General features: G+C 36.5%; 1 protein-coding gene across 19 annotated transcripts in view; it reads left to right on the top strand.

Annotated features, from left to right (window-relative positions):
- KDM6A (lysine demethylase 6A) overlaps nt 1-20,637 on the top strand; it is a 168,431-nt gene that overhangs the window by 93,148 nt on the left and 54,646 nt on the right. For 9 of the 19 annotated variants that reach the window (XR_005932914.1, XR_005932911.1, XR_003924182.2 and 6 more), the window contains exons 6-10: nt 202-322; nt 11,097-11,151; nt 14,005-14,039; nt 16,092-16,157; nt 17,388-17,481. Coding sequence is in view for 8 of the 19 variants with exons in the window: in XM_030019667.2 (XP_029875527.1) it covers nt 202-322; nt 11,097-11,151; nt 14,005-14,039; nt 16,092-16,157; nt 17,388-17,481 (371 nt within the window). In the remaining 11 variants the exon portion in view is untranslated. Of the gene's footprint in view, nt 1-201; nt 323-7,642; nt 7,689-11,096; nt 11,152-14,004; nt 14,040-16,091; nt 16,158-17,387; nt 17,482-20,637 lie in introns of those variants that run through there. The other 10 variants (XR_005932916.1, XR_005932913.1, XR_003924181.2 and 7 more) reach the window with 3 other exon arrangements.

Genomic DNA, 20,637 nt, shown 5'->3' with positions numbered 1-20,637 from the left:
AGGATATCTGGAGTACAAAATTACTCAGTCCTTGAAGAATCAAAAGCCATGCACCAAAAACATTGCATGTAAACCACTATTTTGATATGTTTTTCTGTAACAGTGCTTTCTGATCAACTTTCTTCTAGTCAGATAAATAATATTGATTATAAAGGAGTACTTCAGTAAAAAATAATTTTTAAATCTGTGTTTTTCTTTCAGGGCAATTAAAGCATTTCAGGAGGCGCTTTATGTTGATCCCAGCTTTTGTCGAGCCAAGGAAATTCATTTGCGACTTGGGCTTATGTTCAAAGTGAACACAGACTATGAGTCTAGTTTAAAGGTAGGTTTAAGTCCTTTCAAATTGAATTAACGTTTATTACAAGTTGTGTTGCATATTAAAACTGCTAGGAATGCATAAGCTTATAGCAGTTAAATACTACCTGCTTTAGAAATAGAAGTACTTCAGTATGAAGTATGTTAGTCTAAAGACAGAGTAAGGGTAGGATTTGAAGTGTGTTAGGTGCTAGACATACTCAGAAAAGCCCAGCAAGATTATAGATGAGCACTGATACTCCAGAAGGTCAAAAATTTGGTGTAGGGCTCTTGTTAAAATAGTACATTTTGGGGGGAAGCTGAGGAAAACAGGAAGTTGGAGGAAAATGAAGAGAAGAATTAGCAGCTTGGATTTCTCAATGTTCTTCTCCCCCTGCCCCCAGCTGCACTATTGTAAACTGGAAGTTCTTAAAAAATTTTAAAAATAGAAAGCCTTTATGCAAAATAATGTTCTCATATATTTTTTAAATATTGTTTCTGCTTTCATTCTTTTAATTCCTGGTTTGAGAGGTAGCTTCTAAGGCAACAGTTTCTGGCTAATCAGTTAAAAATGGTTTCTGTTAATACAGCGCTTTGTTTCTTCTGTACTGCTTTAAATTTTATTACTGCTTTCATTCTTTTTCGGTCTCCCATTGTAGTCTGTCATTTTATCTCCCTTCATGCAACATGTTTCCCCATTTTTTTCCTCCTTCCATTTCCTACTCTCTCCCCATGTTCTTTCCTTCCTGACCTCGAAATTTAGGTATGTGTGTCTTGGAAAAAGGAAGTGTGCTTTAACAGTGTCATGTGCTGGGAAATACACCTGCAGGGCTGAGAATTTTGTAATTTGTAATTAAGTGTAATTTATAAACATATTTCTGCATATTAATCTCTCCTAAAACTACTGAAGACATTAAATGTTTTGTTTTCAAGAATCTTGTGCCTTCCTTTTTCTGGCAGATTGTTTTCCTGGAAGGTGTATTTGTGAGGCTATCAGAATCACATTGTCTAAGATTTGAAAGAGTAGAGTGTTACTCTCAATTTTTCCTTTCAGTATTTGTAATAACTCTCATCAGGCTTCCTTTTTTCATCCAGAGTCCAAGCTTTCACCTACAGAGACAGATGGAGTTGGAAATCGTGATTAGATAGGATGGTATTGCATAGGAGTAGGAAAGATGCAGTGCAATGAATGGCAAAAGAGAGCAAGGGGAGGTAGAGGAGACCACTCTGTTGGGAAATGGATAATGTGAAAGTTTGGGTGGTCCTATTTCTTCATACTTTGGCACAGATTTAGTATCAGCTGCCATGATAGGGAATGAAACAAGTGCTGAAGAAGTACATTTTGGTTTTATTTTTAAAGACTAAATTTACAAGGAGGTAGTAAACTTGTAATCAAGTAGTGGAAGGAATTTCTGCATTTTAATTTTTAATAGAAGAAATTGATCAAGAAATAAACAACCTTTCCTGCTGTGCCATGAAATATGTAATTCTATCACTGAATCAAGTATTTAGATAGATGTTATGAAGAATTCAGTCTAAATAATTTACTGTGTTTGATCTTCAGAACTTTGCAAAATAAAAAGGTCGCTTATCACAAGGATTTTGAGTATACCAAACTTTTAGTTTCCAATACACCAACTATGAATGGGAAAAACACCTAAGAAGTATTTTAAAAACAGAAAGAAGTTAATCTTTTGTAATGCAAAATAATCATGATTCCTCAATGTGATTAAGTCACTTAAGAAAACAAATGACAGCAACAAAAACAGCTTACCCTGGAGCAGCATAAAGATCTTAAGAAGGATGATGAAATAAACATGGGTGGCGGGGGGGGGGGGGGGGGGGGGGGGGGGGGGGGGGGGGGGGGGGGGGGGGTGTGTTGCCTTAAGGATAGTTTCACATTGTCCTTAAATCAATATAACTGCAGGTTGTTGCTAAAAGGTTGTCTCATTTTCCACCTTGCAATCCTGATTGCATTGTTAAGCACCCTCTGCTACATTGAATCAAGTGGAGTTTTTTCTCCATTTGCAGACTGAGGTGGATCAGAAGTCTGAACCAGCTCAACTTGAGATTGCCCAGTTGCTAGATCCAATGCAAGGTGGATGGCAGGAGTGCATGAATGGGAAGGAGTGGGTAGAGCTGTCTTATACCCTTCTGGTGCAAAACATAACACGAAACTGCTCTGGAATTATCGACTGAAACACCTAAGGCAGTGTTTCTGGTTTGCTTCCTTTGCTATGGAGGTTGCAATCCTTAGCAGAGAGTAACAGTGAGGAGCAAGAAAGAAAAGACCCAGTGGGGCAATCTAGTCTGTCTTGAACAGTTTCAGCTATTTTCAGTTCAGCTGTGGATTTAGTGTAGAGTCCTGAGAGTGATCTACTTTGAGAACAAAATATTAGCTTATATCAGCTTATACATCAGAATATACCAATTGAGGAGTAGACCAAGTAGAACAAGCAGGGCAGTAGCTTCTTTAAAAGCATGATCCCTGAGTTGAGGTTTAAAACCCTTAAGCCAGAACTCTGTGAGTGACAAGAATATGAGAGGCAAGTCAGAAAATACTTCCTTAGTGAAGAGAACAAAATGAACTGCTGCTGCAGTGGTTACACACAAGCATGGGGAGAATAAAATGAAGAGAGGTGATGAAAGAGTGTGAAAGGATGTTTTTACAGAATGTCTGTCTTGTTCTCTGAGACTGAGTATTTCGTCTCTTCACAAAAGAAAAATACATAACCCAAAGTAATGAAAAGACACAGCTGTCTTGTGCCGTTTTTGGTTTTGTGGGCCTCTTTAAAAGGATCCAGGATTTTGGAGGATGGTTATGGGGTTTAGGATCCAGCCTGCTAGTGACTGGCCTTGAGCACAGACCCTTTCCCCAGGGCTCTGTATAATGTAATTCATAGCGCAGTTTGAGCTTCCGATTTGACACTGAGGTGGAAAGTGGAAGCAACTTTTCATGCAGTATTTGCTTGTGACTGTTCTGGATTTCACAGATTGTACCAATGTTGCATTAATGTACTTTGAAATATCATAATGTTTTTGATGGTATTTAAACATTCATGTTAAGTCTGTAATTGCTAAGAATAAACCATTGCCAACAGATGAGTCATTGTCAGTAAGTCTTCAGGCAATGGAGGAAGATGGGAGTCTGAAGGTCATGTATTCCATGTTTTTCACAATTTTAGAGCATTAACATAAATCATCTATATTTTATGTAAGCAATTTAAGCACAAAATTAATTTTTACTATTTTAAGATGTTGATGATCAAGATAATTACTAGAGTGCTCTTTAACAAGCATAAAATCAACTCTCAGTGTTTTTTCAAAATCAATTACTGCTTTTGTGTGTTTTTAACATTGCTGCAGTTAAGACTTGCAAATTACTAAGAGAATCCTTGACTGCTGTGTTATCCCATTGCCATAAACTCTGGCAAGAATACCAGTGCTGTTGAAAATTACTTGGCCTTTGGGCTTATATTAAGGAAAAAAAAAAAAAGTGGCCTTTCTGGTTGGAAAGAAAACAGTCCTTGTATAACCTGACAGTTAGGTCAGTGTTACCTTCAGAGGTGATACATGAAAGCTGAATTTGCCCCATTCATCAGAAAAGTACAATTAATTCCAAAATCAACTGGCAATGACTTGGTGGGGAGGGGCAGAGATTTTATTATTGATTACTACAGCAGCAACATACTGTTAAGGTTTATTTAACAGTCCTAACCTTTTCACACTTTACTATGTGTCCTGCGGCCCCCTTCCTATTTGCCATTTCCTACAAACAACACTAGGAATACTGTGTTCGATGGTGTTAGCTGTGGCTGCACGGTGATAGCCTGAAAGGAGGATAAAGCAAGATCTCTAGGAATATAATATATCTTTTTACTGGTTTGGTAACTGTAGTTGGAAAAAATGTTCAAGCTTCTGAGTATGTGCCACATTATTTCTGGCATGTCACTTGATATCCTAGTCATTCTCCTATTTATTGAATATATTTTTTTCAATTTTGGCCTCCTTTTTCATACATGTATGTAATCATCCTGTCTTGTGCATGTCTCAGTTCTTAAGTACTTTTGAATCTTAACCGATTTCTAGCAAATACATCAGAATGAAAGGCATTTCAAAGAGAAGTTCCTGGGACATTGCTGCATGACATGTTGCACCAGAGCCATTTAAGCTCTGCAAGCTGAGGACCGGGTGATCTGGTTGGCTTGATCTGCAATAGAGGCACCAAATGACTGGTCATGGGTCTGGTCTCCTGGGATGTGAAAAATTCCTATGAAGGGAACTGTCCCATCCACACTGGAGTTGCTGTGCATCGGGCAGCCCCAGTGCCTGTTGTCCAGCTGGAAGCTGAAAGCAGAGCTAGGTTGAACAAGAAGGGGGAGCTGGGTGTGTTGTGTGGGACCATTGATATGCATAAAAGAGAAGCTGAGGGAAAAGAGAAATTACAGCTTTGGTATTACTTAGCGTAATACTTGGGTTACGTTGGAAATGGCAGCTATGGGAAACTAGTCTTCCATCTGGTGCTCATTCTGCTTGGCGGCACTGAAGTATCGTAGTGTGCTTTTGATGGGGAGTTAGAGCTACGATCCTGAAAGCCCTTTGAATGTAAAATTCAGTTCACTTTCATTGTTTGCTGACAGACTACGTAAGGGAAAAAAGAAATCTTAGTTTTTCATAATTATTAGAATAATAGCACTGAGGGAACAGTGGGTGGGTAGGAGATTTTCTATGGATTTGGTTTTGTGAGGGGGTGTTTTGTTTGCTTTTGTTCGGTGGTTTTTTTTGGTGGTGGATTGTTTTTGTTTTGGTTTATTTGTAATGGGTGGTCAGTAGGGACTCTGGACATGAGCAGGTTGTTTTATGGCATATCAAGCTGTGTTGTGCTTTGGGAATTTTGTTTGGTTTTTAAGTACTGCAGTTGCATCCTGTGCCCAGCAACAAAACCCTTAGAAGAATGAGAACTAAATTTCTCATGTTTTCAATTATCTGCCCTTTAGTAGAAATACTGATTTTGCCTTTCACTTTTAGAAATTTTTCCTCCTTATTTATACACAAAACAGCTATCCTAGTAGTTTGCTTCAGGCCTATGCTTTGATCTTGACCGTAAATCATCAATTTAAATATAATTTTAATTTTTTAATTATTTTTCTAAAGATTCTCATTTGTTGGTAATGTAAAGATATACTGCTTATATTAGGAATAGAAAAAGGCTGCGAAAGAATTAGAATTTATTGGGAAAATATGCATGAATTACATGAATATGCATGAAATATTAAAAAATCAAATACTGATATATAGATGAACAGCTTGAAGTACTTACTTATAGTCAAGACACTTTTCCATCACTTATTCAAATAATTCTCCTGTCTACATATATTATCTTTATGAAAGATATTTTTAGCTACTGCAGCTATTGTATGCCAACATGTAGCTGTTATAGACATATTGTTCATTTTTTATGTTCTTTTTCTCAGTAATAAATAAAAATTTATTTATGAAAGTGAAAATTTGTGTTTTCAAGCCTTCAAGTGCTGTTTCACAACCCAGTTATCTTTCGTATATGTGCTTAGATAAGTAATTTTTAAGCTTAAACATGTTAAATTGAAACCTTACATATCTATTCTTAATTATTAAAGAAAAACTAACTAGTCAAAATACAGTTTGAGTAGTTACGAGTTATGAGTAATGTAAGCTTACATAAACTCATAACTAGTTATGAGAAGTTTTAATTTTTTATGTCTGTAATTCCACCAAAAACTAATCAGCGACATTTTTAGTTAAAAATCAAAACAAAGGGCTTTAGCTATTGCAAAGTGGATATCCAAGATGTCAAGCACTTCACCTAAAAAGCATTTTGTGGAAAGCAAGATGAAATGAGTCAAAGATTATTTTAATGAAAATGTAAGTGGTTAGAAAACAGCCATTTGGGAATGAAATTGCTCTCTAAGTCTTTGTAGTTTGCATATGCGTATGATGGAGAGACATATACACGAAGTAAAAACATGGAAGTTTTTTAATGCAGCGTGGCACTGTAATCAAACTGCAAGAGAGTTATTAGTGCAACCGGTTTTGGCAGTGGATCGCGATGCCACAATGTCTGGCCTACAGAGTGTTTTCTTTTGTTCTCTCTTACTTAGTTTTGCTTGGGTTTTTGAGTCATTTTGGAGTTTTCCTATAAAAGAAAACTGTAGGTATATTTTAGAAATGTCATGATTACAAAGAGGACTAAATGCTAAATTTGAATTAACATGCTGTGTGGCATCTTCTTGTCATTTTTTGGGGGGGAGAGGGGACAGAACAAACTACGAGAAGAGACATAGTTGACTCAGAAGTTGAACGTTCAAGCTAGCGAGTGTTGGTGCTGGTGCATTTACTTCATTTGTGGACCTTCTCCTCACGAGAAGTACCTTGGTCCAGGTTTATTAGCTATAACTGAAAGGTTGGCATTCGGGGCACGCGGTAATAGCTAGCTGTGCGTACTGGCTAGGTAGCCACGGACACCCAGCACGGATGATGCTGTGCTTTCGGTGCAGCCTGGGTGGCTGTGTGGGCTGGAGGCAGAGTGCTGCAGGTCCTGAAACAACCCCAGCCCGGGGTGGTTCAGCTCCGGCGGGGAGTGGTGCTGGTGCTGGTGCTGCAGCAGCAGGGGCAAGCTTCCAGTCATCCTGTTTCCCTGGGGCATTTGGTTGCTGCTGGCAGTCCTTCAGGCTGTTAACACGGGAATAGCGAAATTCTGATGTTGCACAAATAACGATAAAACACGCAGGCGACGCGAGTGTTGAGATAGCTTTGTGAAAATCACTGTGGTGCACTACGTAAGATGTTGGTCAGCAAATTCGAATGCGACCTTCTTTTGGCTAGTCAAAATACAGCTTTTCTGATCTCTGTTTGAAAAGAATTTTTCACTTGCGGCTAGTCAAAACAAGAGATCCTTCTGAACGCACTGCCGTTACTCAGTTTCTGTGTATACGTGACCTTTGTTTCTGCTGTCCTCAAGCAGCTTTCTCCTGCCCTTGTCCATGTAGCAGTTTTCCTCAGTCTCGAGGGGTTTTTTTGAACGGTGGACAAAAGCAAGAGAGTGTTGATGCTACGCAAACCTTCATCTTACAAGAGGAATTTGTTGTGAATTCGGAAGGCGCCGGAGAGCGGAGCAATGAGCTGAGGTAGCAGCACATGTCGCACGTCCTCTCCTGACCCTCTCCCCTGGCCCCAAACACGCCTGGCAAATGGAGGCTTGGCGCTCTGCCACGGCTCATTACGCAAGGCTTTCCGTGCCCTACTTCTCTGAACAAAGGCTGCTCTGAGGAACATAGGCATCGCACCTAGGTCACATAGGCAGAAAAAGCCATCTCCTGACAGAATTTTACTGAGTCATGATGGAGCTTTCCTTCATGGTAAGTCTGTGAGATTGTCAGGTTTCAAAGGATGGCTTGCCTTGCTTGCTAAATAAATGCAGAACCAAGAGCTATTAAACTTGCTAATGTCATCCTCGAGAGGAGGAGGGAGTAGAATCACTATTTTGAGGTCTCAGGCTTGGATGTAAACAGAGACAGTACTGAAAATCTTGCACTAAGAAGAAAACAGTTCTTTTCATGTTGGTCATTTATTGATTAAAGAAACAACAATCGCTTAAATTGTAAAGGACTAATTTGTTAGGAGAATTGGTCTTAATTCTAGTGGTGAAAACATATCAAGTTACCTAAATCGGTGTCAGATTACTGTTATTTTACTACCAGACCTAATGCTTTCATCAGTTCTGTTTATATGCAATCCACTGTACTTCTGATCCGTGGAAAGGTTACCTTTGAAATCGTTTCCACAATCGGAGGCAAGTCAAGGGCTCCAGAGGAGACAAAACAGGCTGTTGATAATTGTGCAATTACTGATGGCTACAAATCAAGGTATATTATGACTTGGGCTGCAGCTCTTGAAGAGAGCCTGTTACTTTTTAACATTCAGAACACTGCCTTCTAGGTAAATCCTCTTACTCGGAATTTGAATTTCTATAGACTGCTGTCTGCCTTGAGGTATTGTATGTCGTCTCTGAACTGCAGCGGCCTCTCCTGCATAATAACTATTTCACACAGCAGTAGCCAGCTTCAGTACTGCAATACTTGAGAGAGGTGCAGATGTTTGCTAGCCGCTTCTGTTTGTTGCAGAAATGGAAGTTGGAAATGATTACTATTTTTTTTTCTCATTTTTTGGTGCTGGTAATTGTGATTAGTGGATCTGCTTTTTGCTGATGAGGTTTATGTGTTAGAATGCATGCTTTTTTTTTTTTTTCTGATTTTGAATACTTAACGGGGAGCTATATATTATTTATCTGGCAAGAGGTGTAGGTTTGCTCGTGTATGTGCTTTTCAAAGGTTCTTGGTTTGAAAGGTTCTGGGTTTTCTGTGTATTGCTTTGCGATAATTGTTTAGTGCAAATGGTTTATTTTGCTGTAGTTTCGAGCTTCGGTTTATCAATTTCTTTACTGTTTGTGGCTTAGTGAACAGTGCAAGCAGAAATTTACTACACTTAGAAAATTTTCATAATGTGGATTTTGAAATTTAGAAGTCAGCTAATGTAGCAGTAAGAATTTAAATTTTTAGGAGGCATTGCTGAGACTATTCCTGCTTTTTTTTACTGTACAGCACTGATACTACTGGCATATTTAAGTATTAAAATGGTTAGATTTTCTTATATGGTTGCCTGCTTTCTCTCAGTGAATCTCACTGCAATAACCCTTCTGAAAAGCTACTACGGAACAGTTGTCAATCGTTTCTCTTTAGATCTGCTGATTTTTTATAATAGCATTGCTAGGTGAGAGCAAAGCTGTTCCTTTCTGCTTTATCTTTTCATATTAATTGTTAGTGACAGTGCAAGATGACACATCTGTGCAAAAAGGATTTTGTACCATTTAGATCGGTATGCTCAATGTACAAGCCAAAGTATATAGGTCTGTTCCTTTTTTTCTTTTGTCAGGCAGAATACAATATAAGTAGAGCATTTTATTTTTATTTAGTCTTTTTTTTTTTTTTAAGTTGCCTGCTTAGTAGAATCACTATGGTAACCGACTAAAGGATGTCTCTGAGGCACACAACCTGCATTGCAATGTAAGTGAGGGGAGATTTTAAGTTGTCTGACTGCTGAACAGTAGAAAAAGGAACAGGCAAGGCAGAGAAATAAGCTAATATTTAATATTTATAAGCTATTATTTAATGCTTGCTCTAAGGTTAAAAAGTTATTTTACAAGTAATGTATATGTGAGTTCGTTGTTTTCTGTGCTCTCTTCTGGGAATGATATTGCTAAAATGTTCATTAAAAATCATAAATTTGAGTTATCATTCAACTTGAGTTTGTTTCGTTTTTTAAAAGCTGTTGTATATTACAAATGATGTTGATAAAAGCCAGTGAGGAGGTAAGCTTCATCACTGTGTGCCTCAGAGCTCATGTGAGCGTCAGCATTCTTTTTTTATGCTTTGCTATGGATAATACATTAATTTTCGAATAATTTTTCTGCTAAAAATCTTTATTTAGAAATTTGGTGGTCTGTTAAACTCTTGTTATAAATTTTTGAGATGTGTGTTATATAGACATGCTATACACAAGGCATTATTAGGACAATGAGGAAAGTTACATAGTATCTAGTAGCTCTTGAGTATGACAATACTGAAAGCGAGTTGCATATACATCCATTAGTAAGGGTGCGGTTTGTTGTTTTTTTTTCTTCCCAGCTACACTAGTAAGCTCTTGATGCCACCTAGTTTGGCATCCTGAACAGCCAGAGATAAATTATCGTTTTTGTGCTAATAAAATCAAATATACTAAAGCATCAGTAATGTTTCATACATTAGAAGCCACCTGAAACTGTATTTTGTAGAGAACTGTATTTCTTAACAGTAGTATTTTAAATGCTATCACTTAAGTTCCTATATTCCTAGGCCTTATTCTCTATTGAATTAACATGTTAATCCAAATTCTACACTGTGTAGGAAGTTTCTATGAAGTTCATGGAAGAGTTCAGAGGCACTTGAGTTTGTATGCCTGTTCCATTCATTTTAACACACTTGGTTGCGTTTCAAACTGTAAATAGTGATCACTAAATTAGCACGACACTTGTGAAATGATTGCTCACATTCTGGACTTTCTGGCAGACAGACTTCATTGCTCTGCTTGTGTGACCCTCTTCCTAGAAGAGTGAAATACTTGGCTCAGAACTTCAGAATGCAAAGATGTTTTAAAAGATATTTTTCATCTTTCTTGAGGAAAACTGTTTACAAGTAAACAAGCTTTAAAGTTTAACTGAAGTTGGCTTAATACCTGTAGGAGAGGATGTAAGAACTTATGAACTCCTTATGAACTCGTGTTTTAATGTAAAGATACTAATTTTAAGTGCTTTATGACAAGAGATCAATTTTTTAATAAGACTTCAAATCACTCAATTTGAAAGAAGAGTATTCTGTTTTCTAGATAGACAAATTGAGAGCTTCAATGTTTATCTCCATGAGGATTCTAGGAAAACTTGATCTTCCAGTTTTGACGATTCATTTGATGCAATCATTCTTCCAGATGCTATCCCAATTGTTCTGTGAAGATGTCTGTTGCCATCTTACATTACTAGAAGCCTTGCTGTGTCTGCAATAAAGAAATTTACTTTCCTCTAGTAAACAGTTGAACAGAAATTGAGAATTGTTTTCTTTAAGACACATGGTAAAATGCAATATTGATTTTCAAGCACAAAATTGATTTATTCTTAGTAATTTGACAAAGCGCTAGTATTACTTTGTTTGAAAAACAAATCATTCTTCTTTTTTCAGCATTTTCAGTTAGCTTTGATTGACTGCAATCCCTGCACTTTGTCTAACGCTGAAAGTAAGTAACCTATAAGTATATCTATTTATTTTGTTGTAGATTTTTTTAAAGTCTTATGCTCACAACTGTATCAATTTTTAATGAACCAATCCTTCAAAATCAAAAGAATCAGTACTGAGAGAGGGAGACTACAAAACCTGTGTCCATCTGTCAATGGAGACAGATATTCCAGTGGAATTGTGGATTGTTTTAGTAAATGGAATAAGTAAAAATTTATATTTAGCTTATTAATTGCTCTGAAGACTTGAGTTCTGGAGGAAACATACTATTTGACTGTTTATTTATTTATTTATTTATAAACGTGGTGCTTGTGCCATGGCACACATTTAATAGTAATTATTTAAAATTTTGTGGCATCTTGATAATCTGTCATTTTTCAGTGATCATTTTAATACCATTTGAATTTATAGATCTAAAATTCAGCATCAGTCTTACACTGTTGAAGTAAGAAAAAGTACAAAATGTAATTTGATTGTTTTATTAGGTGCCAACTACATACTAGTCTGTACTTGAACACATTAATCTTTTAGTGTAGTATGATCTATCACATGCAGTATATACTGTAGGCTGTTACAGAGCATCCTCCAAGTATTTATCCATAGTTAGTGGCATTGTATGCAAGAATAAGCGTATGTTCCTGCATGTTTTGGAGTCTGTAAGAATTAAGAGGCAGACAGTTGTGAAGGAAATTACTCCCTCAGTTTTTAAGGTACCTTCGTGCTGCTCTTCATGTTGAGCTTAAGTTACCTTCCAAGTCTAACTTCAGAAGCATTGGATAAAGTGTTTAAAAGCATTTCTTTATTTCTTTAATTCAGAGCTGGATGGAATTGTGAATATTCTGCCAGCAAGGATGATGAAAGGGGGTTTCTTTACATGCATGAAACTGCTGGCTGTATCGGTACCAAGGAGCCAGCTGTGCTACACGGTCTTCTCCAAAGCTTTGTCACTTATCAGGAGCAGGCACAGATAATTTTTTTAAATTATTTGCAGCGTTCTTCCTAAGTCAATAGGCTTTTATTGGATATGTGATTCTTTATTATATTTCATGTTAGTTCATATTATTTCTCACTAAATTTATCGGTTTTCACTGTATCTCTGAATTCTTGTAAGGTTTTCCTAACCCTTCCCCCACAGTCCCTGCTCCCCCCAGATTTATGTAGAGGTATGGCCCCATGTAAAGGCATCATTGCCCCGTGGCCTTGGGCATGGTGTCTGACAAACCCGAAGGAAGGGAGTGGAGAGGGATGAGGGATACTTTGTCAGGTTCCCCTGTACTACTTAGCAGAAGGAGAACTGTGCACGCTGACCCAGGGTGTCAGGTACCATCACATAAATGCTTGAGATTGCCTTAATTCTACCCCTTGCATTTCTAAAGGCTGGGTGAGTAACAGCATTACAGTGAGTGTGTTCCTAGCAGAAGTGTTTGAGTACTAAGCATGTCTTCTTTCTATTTAGGCAGTCTCTAATGTGACACCTTTACTTTCTTTCCTCTGCACGGCATGGCTTCCTTTTTTAGCTTCACAGTGAAGGGGTTTTGCTATGAGGGGAAAAAAATGAGAGAGATTTTTTTAGATAATGAACTCCCAAAACAAAAGCAGAAGTTTTTCTTTCATCAGTACAGAGTGAAGTTTGATGATGTGGTGAACATAATGGTTGTGTTATGTGCCCTTTAGCAAGGAACACAGAAAGTTTATTAAAATTTTAGATGATGCATTTCATTATGACCTGGTTTCTGAAGTGCACTAGGCTACCTTTTTTATAGTAAAGGACAAAGCAGTGCACAAAGGAAGCTCTTCCCCTCCCTTATGACCCAGAGAGAAACCCTGGAACTCCAAATTACCTGTATAAACCTCTGTGTCACACTGTTCTATAGCTTCAAGAGAAAGAAATCTATGTAACTGAAATAAATTGAGCTTGTCTCAAACACCGGTATTTTCTTACTTGTAGTCCTCAAGAACATCAGGCAAAAGTCTGTCTCAAAGGAATTTTTCTTTCCTTGTCAAATCAGAGTAGGGATTACATTCATTTCAACTAGCTTTAGCTATCTACCAGTTGATGGCTAGTCTAGGTTGGCAGTTCTCAAGCCTTATAGAGATCAGGCACTCCACCTTTTCTTTAATGATTTGAGCAGCACGAGGATAATTTTCCCTCTGCTTTTACTCTTGAACAACTTTCATTTTCTTTCTCCAGCCAGCAATTTTCTTGCCTCCCAAGAGCTGCTAGTAGTATTATGCCATTCTGTGCAATTCATATGAGGAATTTAAGATTGCTTTACAGTAATCATCAGAATACCATCTGTAATTAACACTTTTAGTTCAGTTTAACAGGGGAAAGACAATTCCTAAACAGGAAAAAAAACCACCTAAATTTAAGATCCTGTATAAAGCTGGTAGCGTATAATATAGTTTTCTGTTCTGTAACCCAGCTAGTCTGTCCCTTGGCAGTTGAATGAAAATAAAAAATAAATCTTTATTTCTAACTCAGTTATGTACAGAAAATATTACCTGTGTTGTCTTGTTGTGCATCTCTGAGATTTTATTGCTAAGTTTACTGAAAGGTTAATGGACTCTGCGTTTCAGAATACAAATAAAATCCATGGACTGCCTTTCTGCAATATTTGTTTGCAGTCTTAATGCTTTGTTAGGATACATATTCATTCTCCGTCAGTTCTGCTATATTAAGCGTAAAATACCAATGTAAACAAATACTTTTTTTTGTATCTTCAAAATGTAATTTGTCTTAGTTTTGCATTGATAAATTTGAAAACTTGTTTATCCCTCACTTGAAAAAACATATTGTAATTGTTGTTGTCATTGATTAAAACTAACAATTTTGATTTTCCCACTCTTACAGTTCAGTTTCACATTGCCCACTTATATGAAATCCAGGTAAGCTTTAAGGTCCTTTTGATAAAGTGTGGTTGAGTTTCTAACTACATGCTGTAATCAGTCTGTGGAATTCAGATTATAGATGCTTTTGTAAAGTTAGGCTTAAGTCTTGAATCACTAAAGATACTTTATTTGCTTTGGCTAAATAAAAATATTTTGTATTTGGATTGTCATGCTGTAAAATGGAGTAGCTATTTTAATAAACTTACATATTTACTAGTCTCCCAAGTTGAGTGCAAAAAAAAGCCCCTAAACATAACTTTCAGTAAAATTCTTTTATGAGATTATATATATTTAAAAAGTTATATATAGATATTAAAAATATGTAGTTTCTCAATTGGTATATATTCATACTGTTTCTCATACATACACACATAGACACAGAGTCAAGTCTAGCCAGTTGCCCAGGTGCATTTTAAGTATATTAGACATGAAATTTTCAAATTTAGCAGAACATATGTGACAGAAACGTTTGAGATCTGAGGTCAACAGCACCTAAAGCTGTGTTATTAATTCTGTATCAAATCCTACTACAGAGCTTTTTAGGTGAATCTTTTGGGAAATTACAGAACACTTACTGAGCTTCCAGAATATAAGTAAATTAAAACCAAGTAGCTACTGAAATAGCTTATATATTTGTAATTTGACTGACTCATCATATAATGTATGTTGTACGCCCTTTTGATGGTTCAGCGAAAAATGACTTTAGGTATTCATACTTAAAGAAAAGATACAAATTTCATAAACGAGATACTTTTCTTTTGAATACATTTGGTGCAAAGCTATATGACAAGACAGAAATCCCCCATCCCAAAACACCGTTAGGAAACTTCATGGACTGTTACGGTTCTTACGGGGCCACTGTCCAGATTTCATTCTGAGCACTGGAGCACATCTGACACGTTTATATGACAAAACATCCTCAACACGTTAGTTCTTCTGATCTGCTAGAGTAAACAGAAAGTTGAACACCTCAGGTCACTATGCCAGGTGCCTTATATAATTGTGTGACCAATGTTACAAGTGCTTAAGCTGTGTTTTCTGACTGACAATTACAGGCAGTGGGAACTTTATTATAAGACAAGTCGTAGCAAAAAAGTTTCAGTGCATTCTGCTATTAGACTTGTTTTGTCTCACAGTTCTGGTTGGGAAGGGTGTCGTCTTTTCTGGAATTTGAGAAACCTAGAACCACAAAGGGTCTTAACTTCATTCTGGATATTCCCTCTGACACAATGAAGAGATGTTTTTGGAGGCAGGCTGGTTGCTTGGTTTCCTTTAAAGGACACAGTGCTACAGATTGCTGAACCCCTCCATGTATTGGAAAATTATCTACTCTCCAATATTTAATGGAAAAGTTAATTCATTCCTTAATTATGTACCTTCACAGTACTGGAGTTTAAATGATGGGTTGCTAGCCTCTGAACAAGAGAATAGCCCAGTGCTGATAGAGTTAGCAGTGGTTTTTCATGGTGTTTAATGCTAGTTTCTATTATTTCATCTGTGGCAGTGTGAGTCCCTCTAGCTATTTAGGGTGGTAGCTTATACAATGCCTAAAGAAAGATGCTGGGTTGGGTTCCCCTTCCCATTTCTAAGAACATTCATGATGCAGCCAAACGTCAAGGACTTCGGATCTTTGGAATTAACATATCTAAATAAAACCAAATGTAAACATTATGACAGTTTTCTGTAATATTTTAAGGTATATATGTAGACAGATTTCTAAAGGGTAAATAATACAACAAATAACAAAAGTGAAAAATATTCTAGATCTGGAAAACATGTCCTATTTTAATAGGTCTTTCTGAATCCTCCTAAGCACGTAAACATCTTTTTCAAAGTGTGAATATTAGGCACTAATATTTACCTGTTTGACATCTGGATTGCTGCCTCTGCTGTCATGCTATACAGTGAACTTCTGTTCATTTGCTTATCCTTCATAGTCATAAACTACAAGTTTTGTTCCCAATGCTAAATTTAAAATTTTTTCCTGATTGTTTTTATTTTGCTGGACATGGATATTTTATTTATTTATATTATTTGTTTTCTTACCAGTTGTCTGCATTTCATGAACACCAATTAAAAATCTTTTCTACCAACTTCCCCTTGTTCCATTTGAAAGTATGTAATTGCTGCTTTAATTTTTCTTCCTGACTAGAAAAAGGTTTTAAAATCAACAGAGTTGTCTTTTGTGATTGTGAGATCTCAAGAACCTAATAACATTTTTAACTTCTAATAGGTATTTATATTGTTTAGAGTCTTCTTCCCAGTTGTCCCTTTTAAAACATCAGTAGTCAGTACTGTGTACTCTTTGCATAAAACAAATGTAACTAAGTCATGATCATTTGCATTTAGGTAGCCCCATTTATTTTAGTATGCTCTTCATCTGTTTGCCAGAATGAAGTCTAATGTTGAATTATCTGAAAGCACATTTTTCTTAAACAATTGTATAGAATTTTTAGAAAGTTAAAAAAAAATACTCTTACTAACAGACCTCAGCATTTATGTCTTCTAGACTTTTGTGGGAGAGCAGAACAGAAGAATTAAGCATTTAAAATCCATTCACTGTTAAACAATTATTGTTAGGGTAACGCGAAGATAAATGCTGACATTATTACAAAAAAGTTCATCTATGGAGAAGTCTTAACCTTTAATACATACTAAACAGCTCATACTGTTCCAGAAGTCAGTAAAGACCATAATCCTAACCTGGAAATGTGTTTTCTATATCAAGCTCTGTTCATATAAGGAGTTAAGAATTGAATGTTTCCACGCTTTAAGCACAGTTAAACTATATAACAAATAACAAGATGGCATATCTTCTTTCTCTAAGCATAATCAATGGATATGTTTTAATTCTACATATGGTGGGACTCTTTACCAGGACAACAAATATGTTGAAAAGGCAGTTCAAATATACTGGAGGAAGGAGAGAGGCAAAATTATACCAACCACCAATTACCAATGATCTTCATTTCTGTTACGAATTTCCTGGGACGAATTTGTGTAGACTCGCATTGAAGCATTCCCCTTGAAAGCAGTATATTCATTTTAGTGTAAGAAGTATAATGCATGTATGAGGAGTTGACCAAATTTAATAATTTGCAAATTTCCCTCAATTATTTTAAGTAGTCAATTTATATTAAATACTATATTTATGAAAGTTACTCTCTTACCATATATATACGTCACTCATTAAAGTTTTCATATGCACTGTATGCAAAAAAAACCCCCCAAAACTCTAGAACTTTTTGTCAATGTGTTTGTGTGCTGTCAGTGCTGTGAAATCGTTGCTATTGGTGATCTGTTGTAAGCTTTATGATTAATCCATTTACTTTTTTCCTTTTGCAGAGAAAGTATCACTCTGCAAAGGAAGCTTATGAACAGCTTTTGCAGATCGAAAACCTTCCTGCACAAGTAAAAGCAACTGTCTTACAGCAGTTAGGTATGTAAAATTAACTTTCATTTTCCTGTGTGTTTCTTTTTTCCATCTTTGCCTTCAGCAGTGGTTTTTAAGGCTCCATTTCCAAAGTGAGTCTTAGACACTGAGTATGATACGTAAGATTTTCACCCAAAATAGAATGCATAATAGTAGATAATTAAGAAAATAAGAGAGGAGGAAAAGATTTTAATTAAACTTACAAAATTAAAAAGCTCTTAGACTTGCTGCAGTATGTGCATTACAGGTTTTGGTCAATGAGAGGGTGGTCTTCTAGAGAAGGAGGGCAGCAGTTAGAATTCCGTATTCTCTGTTCTGCCTCTGAGAACATCCCTTGAATAGCCAGGCTAAATGCAGTAAACCAAAATACCCTTCTCTGTTGCAGAATAGAAGAACGTGGCAAATGAAAAATCAACCTTTTCTTTCTCTTTAATTATAGTACCTAATGAAAACCTAGTGCTGTAACTAAAAAGTTTATCATCAGATTCCATAAAAGAAACCACATAAAAAGAGAAAAAGTATTATTTTTTAGAAATTGTCATCTTCCATATTTATAGAAAGCTGATAAATCATTTTTAGACCAAAATTCCTAATGGGTGGGTAGAATAATTACTTTTGTCCTACATGCCTTATAAAAGTATTTCCAGAATATTTTGTTAAAATTGTTCAACCCAACTTCTTCATTCACTTCCTCCATGTTCTTCATCTAATTTATTATTCTAAATATTAATTTAGCCTGCTTATGCCCATTTTTTTTTTCCCCCCCTTTCACATAGTGGTCATTTAATTCAAATTTGTAACTGGCACTAAGTTATGGCCACAATGCTTTATTTTTTTTGTAATGCAGGTTGTGTATGGATTTGGAATGGGCTAATTTGTTTAGCTTTTGAGTCTTTTGTGTGAAATCACAAATGAAACTGCTGGAGGAGTTCACTGCAGGCCTCTAGGTGCTGATTTCTCTGCTGTCACGTGACAGTGTTGCTTATATTTCAGTATCCTCTCTGAATTTTTTTTAACTTGATATTATCCCACCTAGTATATATACATTGTCAGCAATTTCATCCAGAAAGGCTGTACGTATAATCCATGGAAGACGGGCTTCCCAAAATAGCTGACCAACGCTTTTTCAACTCCGTTTGATGTATGTTGCCACAATAGAAGCAAAGGCGCATGTTTGTATTCATAAATTCCTACCACAGGTCTCTGTGCTAGCAATAAGAGCAATGACTTTGAGAATTGTCTGCTGTCTAAAAACTGGATTATCTCCCTTTATTCAATGAGCATAGGTCACCTAGTTTTGTAGTGTGCGTAGCTTCTACGTGGAGAAAGGGATAGAGTGGTATAGAGTGGTCTTAACCAGATCATTCAAGGAATAATACCATTTCTTTTGCTCTTCACTGTTAATAGTGGTATTTATCAGAGTATAGTGTTTATCACAGATTTAGTCTCTAGTAGCTGGTAATAAAAACACTTCCTCAGGAAGCATAGTCCAGGTGGTACACTGCTGCTTAGAAAAAATAATAGAAAATACTTGCTATCTGCCAGAATGCTACTGGCAAAAGCCAATCAAAATATATTTGTATTTCTATGTTGAACTCTTTTTTTTTTTTTTTTTTTTTTTTTTTTTTTTTTTTTACTCCAGCAGAAAAATTGTTTTGGCATGAAAATACCCTTCGTTTATTTTCCTTAGCTAGTTAATGTTTATTGAGCCAGAGTTGAAATTTAGGCAAGTTCAGATGTCTTGTGAGAGAATTATTAATTTCTTTGCTCTTGTTGCTGGTTTCCAAAGCAGATCACTGTGGAGGAGAACTCTGTGATTGTCAGATAAATACATATCCATTTGAGCTGACTAGTTCAGGTAGACGTAACAGTAAGGTCTGTACAGTTGGATGAGAGCAGTTTGTTTCTTCTTTTGTGCCATTTCATTTGCTGTCCAGACAACAATTCTTTGCCTAAAATTACATTAAATTAATGAGACTGAAGATCAAATCTGTCCCAGTATTCTTTCTCCAATTGTATTCAGCAGTTACATAAGGAAGAGTGTAAGAATAATGTAAGCTTAGAGGTTCCCAAAGCACTCTCTCACTGGTTTTTGTCTAGGGGCATTCCTAGCTAGTGTCCACATAATTGGATGAGACATCATGAGATGCTAAAATAGGGAAGAGGCTCATCTCTTCAGAGACTGAGATGATGATGTTTATCAGGGGAAAAGCAATTGCCACAAGTTCAGCATGAGAGTGATTGATAAGCATGATTGCAGCATGAGCTAGGCTATCACATCCTCTTGCTGAGGCAACACAGGGATTTGTTAGAAATTAGATTGTAAAGACCTGGAAATGCGCGTGGAACATTTGTGAAGTATGGACAAAATCTGCATTTTTGTTTATTACGTTAAAAATGTCCCAAGAGTGGAAGAGTAGTCAATACGCTAGTTGAGAATTTGAGTTAGGTCTTGCAAATGGGAAACTGCACAGCTTACCAGTGTTTTTCCATCACCACCTTTCTGTATGTTCTTCATTTTATGCATGAGGAGAAGAGAGATCCAGTTTCCTTTGCCTGTGCTATTCTAGTAGAAAACTTCTGTTTGTTCTCCCTCACCCTCTCTTGCTTTCTGCCTTTTTCACCTCCCGGTGCAGGAAGATGAAATCGGGAAGCAACCCTTGTTTCAGCAGTGACACTAGATAGGGTTTGCTAGTTCTCATTTCTGTCTCCTAGAAATAGATTCTTTCTTTTTATCAGTGAACTCAGTAAAGATTCCTGAAGATACGACGTGTTATCTTTCAGTCTGGCAAGGTTCCGATGATATGGAAAAATAGACATCACCACACAACATTTCCAAAGATGCAGGAAATTGTTTAATGTATTTTTTTACCCTTGTTTATAATCCCTGAACTGTTACCTTTATCTCAGGCTTTGCCTGGCACCCGATACATTTAGCCTCAATGTACAGTTGGGCAAGTGCATTCTGATAACCACCTACGCATAAGCCTTTTTTTCTTAAAGCATGAGTATTTTCTGTGTGCTTAAGAACTTCAGTGACTTGGGATTTGAATCAAAATCATAGCTTGTTTATGAAGTCCATGAGACAAAATTGTGTATATGTCTCTGCAAAAATTACTGGGATTTTTTTTCATGGTTTTTTTTTTTTTTTTTCCTGATGGA

This window comes from Aquila chrysaetos, chromosome 7 (assembly GCF_900496995.4).
Source record: "Aquila chrysaetos chrysaetos chromosome 7, bAquChr1.4, whole genome shotgun sequence".
NCBI classification, from domain to species: Eukaryota; Metazoa; Chordata; class Aves; order Accipitriformes; family Accipitridae; genus Aquila; species Aquila chrysaetos.
Note: the sequence above shows the minus strand (reverse complement) of the source record. Positions and strands in the feature narration are given on the sequence as shown.